This window comes from Silurus meridionalis, chromosome 22 (genome assembly GCF_014805685.1).
Source record: "Silurus meridionalis isolate SWU-2019-XX chromosome 22, ASM1480568v1, whole genome shotgun sequence".
Classification (NCBI taxonomy): Eukaryota; Metazoa; Chordata; class Actinopteri; order Siluriformes; family Siluridae; genus Silurus; species Silurus meridionalis.
In genome coordinates this window covers 13,403,314-13,416,260 of record NC_060905.1, presented here as the reverse complement: position 1 = coordinate 13,416,260, position 12,947 = coordinate 13,403,314, and the positions used below count along the sequence as shown (strand labels likewise).

At 38.9% G+C, this 12,947-nt stretch overlaps 1 protein-coding gene across 4 annotated transcripts; it reads right to left on the bottom strand.

The window, feature by feature from the left end:
• Positions 1-2,043: 2,043 nt before the first annotated feature.
• On the bottom strand, positions 2,044-12,947 carry anln (anillin, actin binding protein). Of its 4 annotated transcripts, none has more exons than XM_046835323.1 (26): positions 12,741-12,947; positions 10,994-11,144; positions 10,286-10,696; positions 9,683-10,008; positions 9,199-9,571; positions 8,844-9,043; positions 8,620-8,724; positions 8,364-8,460; positions 8,165-8,248; positions 7,847-8,067; positions 7,591-7,739; positions 7,361-7,502; positions 7,136-7,271; positions 6,872-7,060; positions 6,354-6,477; positions 6,215-6,263; positions 6,082-6,135; positions 5,879-5,911; positions 5,272-5,293; positions 5,064-5,176; positions 4,744-4,797; positions 4,257-4,343; positions 4,043-4,150; positions 3,782-3,954; positions 3,490-3,628; positions 2,044-2,367 (listed from the first exon to the last, which is right to left on the bottom strand). In XM_046835323.1, exons 1-25 carry the CDS (start codon positions 12,756-12,758, stop codon positions 3,514-3,516), a joined length of 3,534 nt encoding a protein of 1,177 aa, XP_046691279.1. In that variant the 5' UTR covers positions 12,759-12,947; the 3' UTR covers positions 2,044-2,367; positions 3,490-3,513. The 4 variants fall into 4 exon arrangements, with proteins under 4 accessions (XP_046691279.1, XP_046691280.1, XP_046691278.1 ...); XM_046835324.1 differs by having other exon boundaries at positions 2,044-2,364; XM_046835322.1 differs by having other exon boundaries at positions 2,044-3,628.

Below are 12,947 nucleotides of genomic sequence, written 5' to 3'. Positions count from 1 at the left end.
TGAGGAAGTGCAGGAGAGCATAAGGAGAAAGAGGTTGGTGAAACAGAATTGGGATTGACAGAGTGATGAGAAAAGTAGACAGGAGTACAAGGAGATGTGGCAGCAGGTTAAGCTGCAAAAGCCAAGAAAAACGCATATGAGGAGCTGTATGAGAAGTTGGACACTAAGGGAGGAGAGAATGATTTATACAGATTGGCCATGCAGAGGATGGAGATGGGAAGGATGTGCTGCAAGTTAGAGCAATAAAGGATTAAGATGGAAATGTGTTGACTAGTGAGGAGAGTGTTTTGAGAAGATGGAGGGCGTATTTTGAGCAGCTGATGAACAAGGAAAATAAAAGAGAGGGAAGGTTGGATGGTGTGGAGATGGTGAAGCAGGAAGTGGATAGGATTAGTAAGGAGGAAGTGAGAGCAGCTATTAAGAGGATATTAAGAGGAAAGTCAGTTGGACCAGATGACATTAGGACAGAAGCATGGAGATGTTTAGGAGAGATGGCAGTGGAGCTTTTAACCAGATTGTTTAACAGGATTTTGGAAGGTGAGAGGATGCCTGAGGAATGGAAAAGGAGTTTGCTGGTACCGATCTTTAAGAATAAGGGGGATGTGCAGACCTGCAGTAACTACAGGGGAATTAAGTTGATCAGTCACACCATGAAGTTATGGGAAAGAGTAGTGGAAGCCAGACTGAGAGAAGAGGTGACCATCTGTGAGCAACAGTATGGTTTTATGCCGAGGAAGAGCACCACAGATGCATTATTTGCTTTGAGAATGTTGAAGGAGAAGTACAGAGAAGGTCAAAAGGAGTTGCATTGTGTGTTTGTGGATTTAGAGAAAGCGTAGGACAGGGTGCCGAGAGAGGAGTTGTGGTATTGTATGAGGAAGTCTGGTGTGTCAGAGAAGTATGTGAGGGTGGTGCAGGGCATGTATGAGGACAGTGTGACAGCAGTGAAGTGTGCAGTAGGAACGACAGACTGGTTCAAGGTGGAGGTTGGACTGCATCAAGGATCGGCTCTGAGCCCTTTCCTGTTTGCAGTGGTGATGGACAGGTTGACGGACGAGGTCAGACAGGAGTCTTCATGGCCTATGATGTTTGCAGATGATATTGTGATTTGTGGTGAGAGTAGTGAGCAGGTTGAGAAGAGACTGGAGAAGTGGAGGTATGCGCTGGAGAGAAGGGGAATGAAAGTCAGTAGGAGTAAGACAGAGTACATGTGTGTGAATGAGAGGGAGGGCAGTGGAGTGGTGCGGTTGCAGGGAGAAGAGGTGGAGAAGGTGAAGGAGTTCAGGTATCTGGGGTCAACAGTGCAAAGTAATGGAGAGTGTGTTAGGGAAGTAAAGGAAAGAGTGCAGGCAGGGTGGAAAGGGTGGAGAAGAATGGCAGGAGTGATTTGTGATAGAAGGGTATCTGCAAAAGGGAAAGTTTATAGGACTGTGGTGAGACCTGCGATGTTCTATGGTTTAGAGACAGTGGCAGTGAGTAAAAGACAGGAGGATGGAGCTGGAGGTAGCAGAGCTGAAGATGAAATTTTCATTGGGAGTGACGAGGATGGACAGGGTTAGAAATGAGTTTATTAGAGGGACAGCGCATGTAGGACGTTTTGGAGACAAGGTGAGGGAGGCGCGATTGAGATGGTTCGGACATGTGCAGAGGAGGGACATGGGGTATATCGGTAGGAGAATGCTGAGGATGGAGCCACCAGGTAGGAGGAAAAGAGCAAGACCAAGGAGGAGGTTTATGGATGTGGTGAGGGAAGACATGCAGATAGTTGGGTTGAAAGAGGCAGATGTAGAGGACAGGGGGGTATGGAGACGGGTGATCCGCTGTGGCGACCCCTAATGGGAGAAGCTGAAAGAAGAAGACGACTCTCTCATTACTATCCAATCATTACTGCTGCCAGAATTGTGGCTCTTGTATAAAGAGATGGATAAGTGCTTGTCACTTACTAGTAAGAACAAGGCGCTACTTCTTCAACAAAGTACTGAGTTACATTCTTAGAGTACATAAAACAATGAATGTAAAATCAGAGTGATATTCATACAAGGATTGGTTGAAGCATTGGCTTTTATTAGACGGTCAGCACTGTTATTCTTGGCACTACATTTGGAGTGTTTAAAACCAGGTGGAAACCAAAAAACAGAAGCCTTAGTGAACTTTTCTAATAGTCAAAGTGAATCTCAACATTGTCTTTTAAGTGGGCATCTAAGTATGTGCATTAAAGGCAAATAGAAAAAAAATGCTAGCATAAAGTGAAGAAAGAAAAAAAAACCCCAACAGTCTGCCATGTGTCAATAACAAAAACAAGAAAACACTTAACATACACTCAAAGTGAAGCTGGTGTAATGGAGATCTTTCATCTTAAAAGATCTACTGCAAGATAAAACATGAAACGCAGTTATTGATAATTGTGCATTTTAGTAGTAGTATTTTTTAACAGCATAGAATAGTTTTGCCACTCTGCATTATAAAGCATCCAAAATGTAACTGAATGCAAATAAAATTCTGTAAAATAGGAAAAAAAAAACAGTTCCGCTGTCCATTAGTCCTAATGACCAGTTTAATTAAACTGTTCATGCATGAAATGTTTATAAAGTACTTTAACATTGTTCAACCCACACAGAGTACATATAAAAAATATCCCTGAATAAAAGCAAACCCTCCTGATTATTTAAAAATGATGTGCTCTTAATATTTAGTAAAGATATAGTTTCACACATACACGCATAAAAAAAAAAAAAAAAAGACTAAAATATATTTAACGTAAGCAAGAAGCCTGAAATTATATTAAAATCCAAAATCTGTAGTTCCCAACATACTATCTGCAGCAAACACTTGAGCATTAATATTAAACACAGTACTGTGTGTGGTTATATAGAGGACCACAGAAAATAATACATTGAAAACACGTTAGTGTAGTTCAAGCTATTGTATACACCTTATTCTACTAGAAGCGGTTACCAATTCCATATTATATTACAGCATGTATATCAGCAGTTAAGCAAAATCCGATATAAATATAAAGACTGAAGCAGAAAATTTACATATCTGAATGCAAACCAACTGCGGTTTAATATGGTTAAATATATAGCCTAGAGCTTTAAACTGCACCAAGTATATAATCAAACTAAATCTTGCTTCCTGTACTGAAGTTAAAATCGACATAACACTAAACGACAAGAATGAATCCAGGAACCAACATATGGCTTTCTTTTCGATATTGGAAACAGTCATTTGTGATTTATAATTGAATACGCTGTAGATTTTTATTAGGTTAAGCTGTACAGTCATGTGCCCTTTACAAACAATAATAGGGGGATTATTCTCTTCTATGAAATACTGAAATGTTAAGCATTGCTTTATTGAAATTTAATCTCCCATGTCCACGGTAAAATATACAATTCCTTAACTTTGTATTCGGCTGTAAACGCATTGTAACTTTGATATCGTATTGCACTTCTAAGCAAACAGTAATAATTCGTGTAGAATTAGGACCTATGATCGTTGTCTCTATTTGGGTCACACCGGCCTGTAACATGAGTCTGGCTGCCACATGCGCAGGTCTACTAGGATTTGATTGAGCTTCCGCATCCACAGGTTTCTCTCGTCTTTAGTGTCAGCACTAAGCCAGTTCCTGTATAGTAAAAGATGAATGCATATATGAATGGCAGAAATCATTCTCACTTATCTTTGTGCATATTATTAGTGATTATTACTATTATGTTACTATCAATTCAGTTTTAAAGTTTACAGGTTTGTACTGAACATGTACTGAACAGGGTCTTACTTTGTAACACACATGGTGTTTTTGCACTGGCTGACCAGAGTTTCTCGGTCATTGTCTCTTTGCGGTCTCACTGTAATCAGCTCGAAGGTGTTGGGCCGGGCACAGAACTCACGATTAGCAGGCTCCACTTTACGACTTGTACAACTTGCCAAGTTGATACGACCAATAGGATTCTACACAAAAACATCCCACGTGTTTAATAATGTATACATTTAAAAAAAAAAAAAAAAAAAAGAAACATCCCACACTCTTTGAATCTACCTTGCGTTTTTCATCATCAGGGTAGGTCCAATAGGAGATGCAGTATCCTGAGAGGACACACCATCTCCTATGCCAGGCTCCAAATCCACTGACATCCTCAAACATGGTCTGGAAATTGTAACAGATATGTCAGTGCAAATGTGATAATCACGTCAAAGCAATAATATGCATTATAAAGAATTGCGATTTTTGATCTGTATGCAAGGACACTCACCAAAAAGCCCCTTTCCTGCACATGCGAGTCAACCTCGCAGTGCATCCTGAGGTAAATATGGCCTTCCAAAGGACAGAGAAATGGAACCTAGAAGTTTGAGGTGATATTTTATATTATATAATATATTATATTATATAATATTATATAATATTATATAATATAATATATATATATATATATATATATATATATATATATATATATATATATATATATATATATATATATATATATATATATATATATATATATATAAATAAATACATTAAAATTTTTGGCTTATAAATAAGCCAAAAAAAAAAAGATATACAGTATTTGTGAAAAAGAGAGAAGAGACTGCTCCAACCACCAACCAAGAAGATAAAGAAGTGAGGACACATGCAAGTGATTTGAGTTAGTAGAACATTGCAAAGCACAATAGCCAAGTTAAAGATTTTTTTAACAAAATAGCCAAGAAGCCGCCGACCCATGGAGCGAATATAAAAACCTTATTTTGAAACATGTCACTGAGAAGCCTGCTCTCACACCCTTCATATTTGATCTATAAAAAGAGAACGATCATGCATTACCGAGCTGCTCTCTACAGGTAGAACTGCATTACGTTAGTATTAGGAAGACCATAATGCTTGGGGAACATGCAAATTAAGTACACACAAGAATTTTGTGTCCTAAATAACCCATGAAAAAACAAACAAACAAAAGAAAAAAAACCCAGTTCCGAATGCAAAAACTATATATATATATAAATAAATAAAAAAATGCTATTTCATCTGCACAAGTTATACAAAAGCAGATCATGAAGTTTACCTTTTCCAGGGGAAATTTGTTTTTTCCAACGGTGCACAAGGTTAACTTGTGTGAGCCGACAAGAGAAAAGCTGCTTGTGCGTACAGCATTCGGACCCCCGGGGCTTGCCACTACTACAAACACAAACACAGGGTTATCCAAGCTGCACACAGAGGAAGTGGTCGATAAAATAAATTAAGTAATCTTTGCTTTTTTACTTAAGACTCACCAGGTGTTTGGAGATTGCTTTTCTGTTATTTAAACAGACAAGAAAAAAAAAAGAAGAAAGTTTGTCACTAATATCACAAAACAAAACACACAACAGCAACAGATGCCCAAAGCCCAAACTCTCTGCCTTTCTATAAAGTCTTCTTAGCACATTTATAATAATAATGAAAAATCTTAGTCAGGAACTTTCAGAACCTTTTGCTTCTTTGTGCCTCTTAGGGAGATCAGATTCAGTGTGAGCATGACACCAGGACATTGTGCATTTCATGGCACAGCAGAATCAGAATCAAAATCAGAATCAGGTTTATTGGCCAAGTGTGTTGACACACACAAGGAATTTGGTTCCAGCTGTTAGTGACTCTCAAAGTACAGACATAAATAAAAACTATACATTCAGCTTGGACTATACAAGACAAAACAAACAATGTGAGACAGTATAGACAGTATGAGTATTAAATAGGGGTACAGGTTATATGACAGATCAGTAAAGTACATAAAGTGTGAGTGCATGGTAGTGCAAATGACGGTAATGTGCGTCAGGTATGATAGAGTTTACTATAGAACTTTGTACAATATAAACTATTAAGAAACTGCAAAAGTTTACTTACAGTTAAACCAAGAAATCTTTTGGGAGTGATTGCCTAACAAAAAAAAAGAGACAAAAGTCATTTTGGTCAAATGGAACCAAAGTACTGAACTATACATTCACAAAAACATGTCTGAACCATAATATACAAACTCACATTATGTTTGTTATTTAAAACTACATTTCCATTTGTACTATGAAGCCACAAAAAGGAAAATCTTCTACCTTGGACTTGGCAGGCTTCTTTCTTTTTTCTGCAAAAAGCTCACGTTTCAGAACCTGAGAAAACAGAAGATCTATCACTGAAAATTCTCTCAATCATGCATGCTTAAAAACTGAGAAAGGAAAATGTACTTACAAGATAGTAGACCTCAATATCAATCTCAAAGTCACTGGACACATCGGGTCTGAAATTTGAAAAGAAGAAAATAAACGTGCTGTAAAGGTGAAGGTAATATCTACAGTGCAGAGCTGATGACTGAGTAATTTGGACTCACAGAGTGAACTTGGTGGAAAAGGTCAAGGCATCTCCATTGAGGGCACTGGTACTGGCCAGAGGAGTAGCAACCATGTTTTCAGCTCCGGCACGAATCATCACGAAGAAGTAATGGCTTCCAGATTCTTTATTTAAAAAAAGAAAAAAGATTATATACAAACTAAATGGTGCTGAACTACAAATTGAATTAGTAAGTTTCTAAAACTAAATACATAATCACCATTAAGACAGGAAATATATATTTACATTGAGGTGCAATATATCGTTGGACAAAAATATCATCTGATATAATCAAATGTGACAGTACAATTTTTTTTTTTTTTTTACATTTTAACAGCTTTTTTACTGTAATAACATTCAGTGTTACAAAAATACTACACCTACAAAACTCACAGAAAGACGCATTTGGGATTTGTTTATTACATAACCATAGTCTTCACATTAATTCTAAAAATTCTGTCATTCGTCACAGAATATTTACAGAACACTTTGAAAGAAATAAAATAACAGAAGCAGTACCAGGCCTATTTGCGGAAGAACAGACAAAGTCAGCCTTGAGAGGTAAGCGAAGATCATGCAGCGTGATGGAGCCCTTTGAGGGAGGAACGCCCATATCATCCTGGGCTTTGGATGAGCTTTTTTTCTGAACTGTCGGTCCCTCTGCTTTCAACTGATCCAGCTCAGCTTTTAGTGCCACCCTCTTCTCAGCTGGAGAAAGAAAAGGCCATTACATATAAGAAATAAGGCAGGAGTCTAGACTCCTGTGTGTCACTGGTCACTTACTGGCTATAAGCAGCAGCCTCTCAGCTTCAGCCTCGACCTGAGAGCCCTTCCCATGGTCCTCATCTGTGCAGCAGTTCAGTGCCTGACTGGCTTGATGAATCACTGTCTGCTGCAGGGACATCTCATTGGATAAAACCTGAAAGAACAAACGAGACATCTACTTGAAGCTAACTAGCCACACAAGTTTATATTTCTCCAGAGAAAAGCAATGTTCCTTCGAATCACCTGCATCTTTTGTTTAATGCTGATGTGACTGGAATTTTTGGGCACTTCTATTTTTTGCGACACGTCTTCCTTCCTTACGATCACCTGTTTCACTTGAGGTCTCTCAGTCTCTTTCACTCTTGTTGATCTATATGCATCAATGCTGAAAATACAGACATACCTGTTAAATGCACTGGATGGAGTTTGATGATATTTGGCTTCATATTTACATCATGACATTGTAAGATTACCTGTATGGAAGTTTGTGCTCTTCGTCGATAGTATCAATGCTGTCAGAAGATCCAGCACCAAGCATTCGTGTCCTTTGGAATTTTGTGGGCCTGGAAACAGCTTCAGGGGTCCCGTTTTTCTCAGTAAATGAGCTGGCCGGGGTTGATGTCTGTAACAACACAAGAACAACTTATTCAGAATGGAAATATAAAAGCACCTACTAACACTACAGATCCAATCATAGACAGCACACTGCTTGTCCAGTGTGAAACTCACCATGACTCTTCTTTCAGGGCTCTTGACCACTGAGGCCACAGTCTCTGCCAGTGGTGTGAGGAGAGACATGGAGGAGATGTTAAGAGCATCTTCCTCCTCGTCCTCTTCAGAAGCATCCTCATCTTTCTCTTCCAAAACATCTTCGAAAAGATTGTTAATCACCTCAGAATTGATGGAGCTATCAACATTCATCTCGATCTCGCGTATCTCCTCCTTTGTTTCTACAAAATCAAAAGGATCTCTTTAAGCACGCAAATACACAATTTCAGCGAACATGGCAATGACACAGGGAGCTTTTAATATTCTTGCCTTTATCACCTTGCTTATCTGTTTCTGCTTTTTCTGAAGAAACCTCAACCTTCTTCAATGGGCTTGAGAGGACTGGATTTATATTTGATGTTTCTGAGGAAGCAAATAATCTGATTAGAAGAAAACTCCTGCACAAATTATTGGGCTATGTTATCAAATAAGAAGGGTACTTTTGAACGACTGAATAAATGCATAGAACAATCAATACCATTTTTTATTAATTTATTTTCCAGAACGTCCAGGCGTGGTGCTGATGGCTCCTTGTTAAGTACTGGGACAGACTTTAAATTGGGGTCGTCCACCTCCTGTGGATGATAAAGAATTCTGCAATCACACTTGTGTTTCATTCACTTTGCATTGGAGTAGAATTTGAGATAAATTTAGGCTAGCATCATTTGTAAAGACTGAACAACAATCCTAAACAGATCCTCACTACTACAATTATTCATTAAAGCATTAGTAACCTTAGATTCTGCATTATTTGCATCCTCTGAAAGATCCTCTCTGCTTTTTGACACCTTGCTGTTCTGAAATCGGTTGCGAACCTGTGCCAATTCTGCCTCGCGTTCCTAACAACAAAAATAAAACCACTTTGTCAGAAGAAAATGGAACTCTAGCCACTTCACACAAGATGAAGAGATTAAAAAAAAAACACAACAACAACAAAAAAAATAAATAAATAACTTGCCATTTTCTGCTTCTGAGTGAGGAGGGCAGTAGTGGATGCCCCGTGTGTAACAGGTAGCCTCTCCAGAAGCAGTTTTGATTTGTGAGGTGATGACGGTGTAGCAGCAGGTGTATGAGCCACACCCACACCGTTAAGTGGAGATCCCTGATTGCGTTCTTGGCACCTTTCCCCAAAACGCTCCAAAAACGACTTAACACCTCCTAAAGAGTGCAATGATATGGGCAAATATGGATAAAAAAATGTACCTAGTACAGCTAATTAACAAAAGTTTAAAAAATAAAGATAAAAGATAAAAAATGTAAAAAAAAAAAAATTATATTTGCTTTAAAACCAGTTTAAAGAAGGAGTTACTCACCAGAAGGTCCAACAGGGCCAGATTTCTGTATGGGTGTTGAATTCTGGATCAGCCTCTCAGGAGCCTGAGAAAGCACTACACCTGAGGAAGGATGGGCTGCAGCGTTTGTTTTTGCAGGACTTGCATGAACAACTTTTCCTGGTCCTAATTCTTTACATGGGGCCTGAGTCTTCAAAGGGCTTTTGGAAGTCTGGGCAGCCTGAAGAGTAAATGGGACTCTTCCAGCTTTGACTGGCGAAGACTGCTGACTAGAGAAGCTCTTCAGGGGGCTGGATGCAGGGGAGAGATGTCTTTGTTTTGTCTCAGGTACATCGGTCTTCTGGGGGCTTGGAGGAATCACTCTGGATGATCTGACTGGAGAATAAACTGCTGGCTAGAACAAAGCAAAAATAATGTGTGATTAACATCTGGAAGAAGTAAAAGAACAAAAAGAAATGCACATTGTTGTTCATGCACCATGAGAATATGTTTAGTGGATCTAAACCTGTTGAGTGCTGTGCACAGGCTTGCAACCAACAGACTTAGTTTGTTGTGCAGCAGCAATGGTCTTGACACTGGTGCTCGTTCCCACACGTGCTGGAGGAGGAACACAGGCTGTGCCAGGCTGCCCTTGTGCATTGTCTCTGTAAGTGGGCGGATGCCCAAGATCATCTTCCCAGGAACTGATGGTCACAGCAAGGTTTGCCAGTCTGCCCTTTCTGCCCAACGGCTTCTCTGATGTGATGGCTGGAGCTGGATTAGGAGCAATCGCCATGCTTTGGGATTTAATAGGGGACAGGGCTACACTGTTGGGGGCTGGCTCAAGGCCACCTGTAAAATACAATTCAATATGAATTAACATTTTGTATAAATGAAAAACACCAACGTTATTTACTACAAAATTGCAGTTGCCACAGTGAAGCCATTTCATAAAAAATTTATTTAAACTGACATTTTAATTAATTCACCACAATACAATAGAATGCATTGATGAATAATCCCTTAATCAAATCATCATGTAATAAGCAACCACATTAGAAAGTAACAGACCCGATATGTAAGTAAATAAGGCAGCTATTCATCAAAGAAGTCACTGACTCACGCTTACCCTCTGAGTCCCAGCAGTGCCTCTGGTCAGCCAGTTTCTGCAGACGAGACCTCATGTTGCCGGCAGATGGAATGAGAGCAGGAGCGCCTCGGACAGCTTCGCTGCTTTCCGCCATTATAGAGTGCTTGATCACCTTATCTGTGCATCCTGTTGTAATCTGTGAAGAATACGCCTCCATTTTCTCAGTGTCTGGAGAATGGTGTGGAAGCCCTTTGACCAAGTCTGAGCTGGTCTGGACAGCCAGTCGCTCCACTGTGGCTGACTGATTACTGCTTGGTGCAATGGGGGGCTTCTTGTCTATTGCAGGCTCTGAAACGGTGACTTGAGGAGCGGCAGGTTCCTTGTTCTCTTCCCCAGCATTTTCCTCTGAGCACCGACGCTTAGAAGGAGAGGGTTTTAAGGAGGGAAGTGCTGTAATCCAAACGCAAATGATTTTATTAAGAGAAGTTTTAGAATCAAAAGTGGTCACAGTGGTCATTTTATCAATGAAACAACAATCCTTTTAACTTCATCAGAAATCAAACTAGGTGATATGATAAAATCAACATTGCAGTAGTTAATACTATGTTTCCCATTCAGAAAACATAACTGACTGAACTAATAGCATTAAATACAAAGCTCTCTATTCATATATCTTGACTGCTGGCAGTGGACATTTCCTGTGGATTGCTAATATAATTATTGCACAGATCAGGAAAACTTGTGCACCTTTCTCAGCTGGCGGCTGACCGAGGACACTGTTTGTCTCTGTAAGAGGCTCTCTTGACCTCTTGTTCATTTGTCGGTTGGCTGCTGTGGGCCTCTCCGCCATCTTCTTCTGAAGATTCTCCCTGCGAGCCCGTGTGCGCTCTAACAGTTTCTAAGTAAACAGTAAAAACACACAGTTGGGGTAACTCTGCAGGAGGTTGTTTCACATTGACAGACGATTTTGTGCTAAACAAGCTTGTTTCAAATGACAAAAGAGCCAAAACAAAGAAATGCTAAATACTACAATTTGTCTGAACAAAAGAAGGAATTTGCATGGGGACAAGTAACTGGTATGATTATTTACATTTTAATTCGCCTTTGATTAATTAATAAAGGATATCTATCCACATTTCTCTGTGACAGCTTATGACGATTTCCTGTTTATGTCATTTGTAAGCTAACTTGGATCACAATCACATAGTTATGCCTGTGGAATGATAAAGGAAGAATTGTTTCTTAAATTCATTTGAAGATGAGCTTTTCTTCACAACTGATGCAAAAAAAGCGGTTTAATTTTTATTTACTGTTTTTATATTCAAAATATCACAAACAATAGGTATTCTAATGCAATAACTTTGCTTTTAAAATAGATCGGAATCGATCATCATAAATAGGAGTAGATCAGAAGAGATTATCTGGTTTGGATTTCTTGAAATCCTTGGTTCCCATGGCATGCTAAGTTCCTAGGGCATGGTTTTTTGTTTTTTTTTGTTTTTTTATTGTTACAGTGTTGAAAAATAAATCATATCTTTTTTTCTGGTTGAATCCAATCCAATGCTTACCACCATAGCAGGTAGGCTGATGAACTAAACTTGCATTAACCTAATTTTAAATATATTTAAATTAATATTTCACTTTATAAACAAAAGAAAAAAGACTCAGGAATGAACACTGTGGGTCCAGTGCATAGGTGTAATATTACTTTGCACACTTAATCAAGGATACCGTTTGAAAAGTGGACTAATGAACATGCACTGATTGAGTTTTTAACATTTTTAACATAAAAATAGGTCCTTGGCTGCTAAAAGTCTGAAATGACAAAGATATTGTAATATATTTTGTGGACCCTTTAGTTTTTTCTGACAAACATGACAAATGTTGTTTCTCCCATTAACACACTCCACACCCCAGAAATATATCTGGCACAAATGCATGCATGCATCATGATGCATCATGCATATCTGCAATTCATTACAATGATCTCACACACAGACACACACACACAAGCCTCTGAGCAGTGACTGGAAATTTCAGTTAGGGACCGTCATGGCTCAAAAATGCCGTCACGTGACCACATTCAAACCATCTCATTGGTGGACAAGCAAAAGGCGATAAAATCCTACCCTGCTCCCTGTTTAACTCGTTTGGATGATTACTTATTATTATTATTTCTTCTACATAAATGTGTACATATATATATTTTTTCATACATAATGTGTAAAAGCCATACATTACGCCGAGCCTTAAGAATAATCTTTGTAAAAGTACCACGGCTTTTACACGATGAACTAGCCAAAGAGAGTTATGCTAGGTTGAATATATTAGAAATACTTGCAATAATACCTGCAATAATACCTGCACTGCAACTAAACTTTTCTCGTATTTTCCCTCATTTTCTGTGTGAAAATCATCTCCACAATTTTACAGCGAAAACCAAAACGAAAATACCGAGACTTTCAAAACAGTATTTTTTCAGTCATGCATTTACCTCAGTGAACGGATCCATTCCGAAGTAATTCAATCCTCAACTCGAGCTAAATAACACTGTATACAATGTGTAGCCTAAACGAGGACAAATCCTGCTATACACACTCCTACACACACTCTCTCACACACTCACACACACTGCAGCCGTTCGAATTTTGAATTTCCGCGCTGCGCCCTCACTAACGGTCACGCACACGTCAGCTCGGCT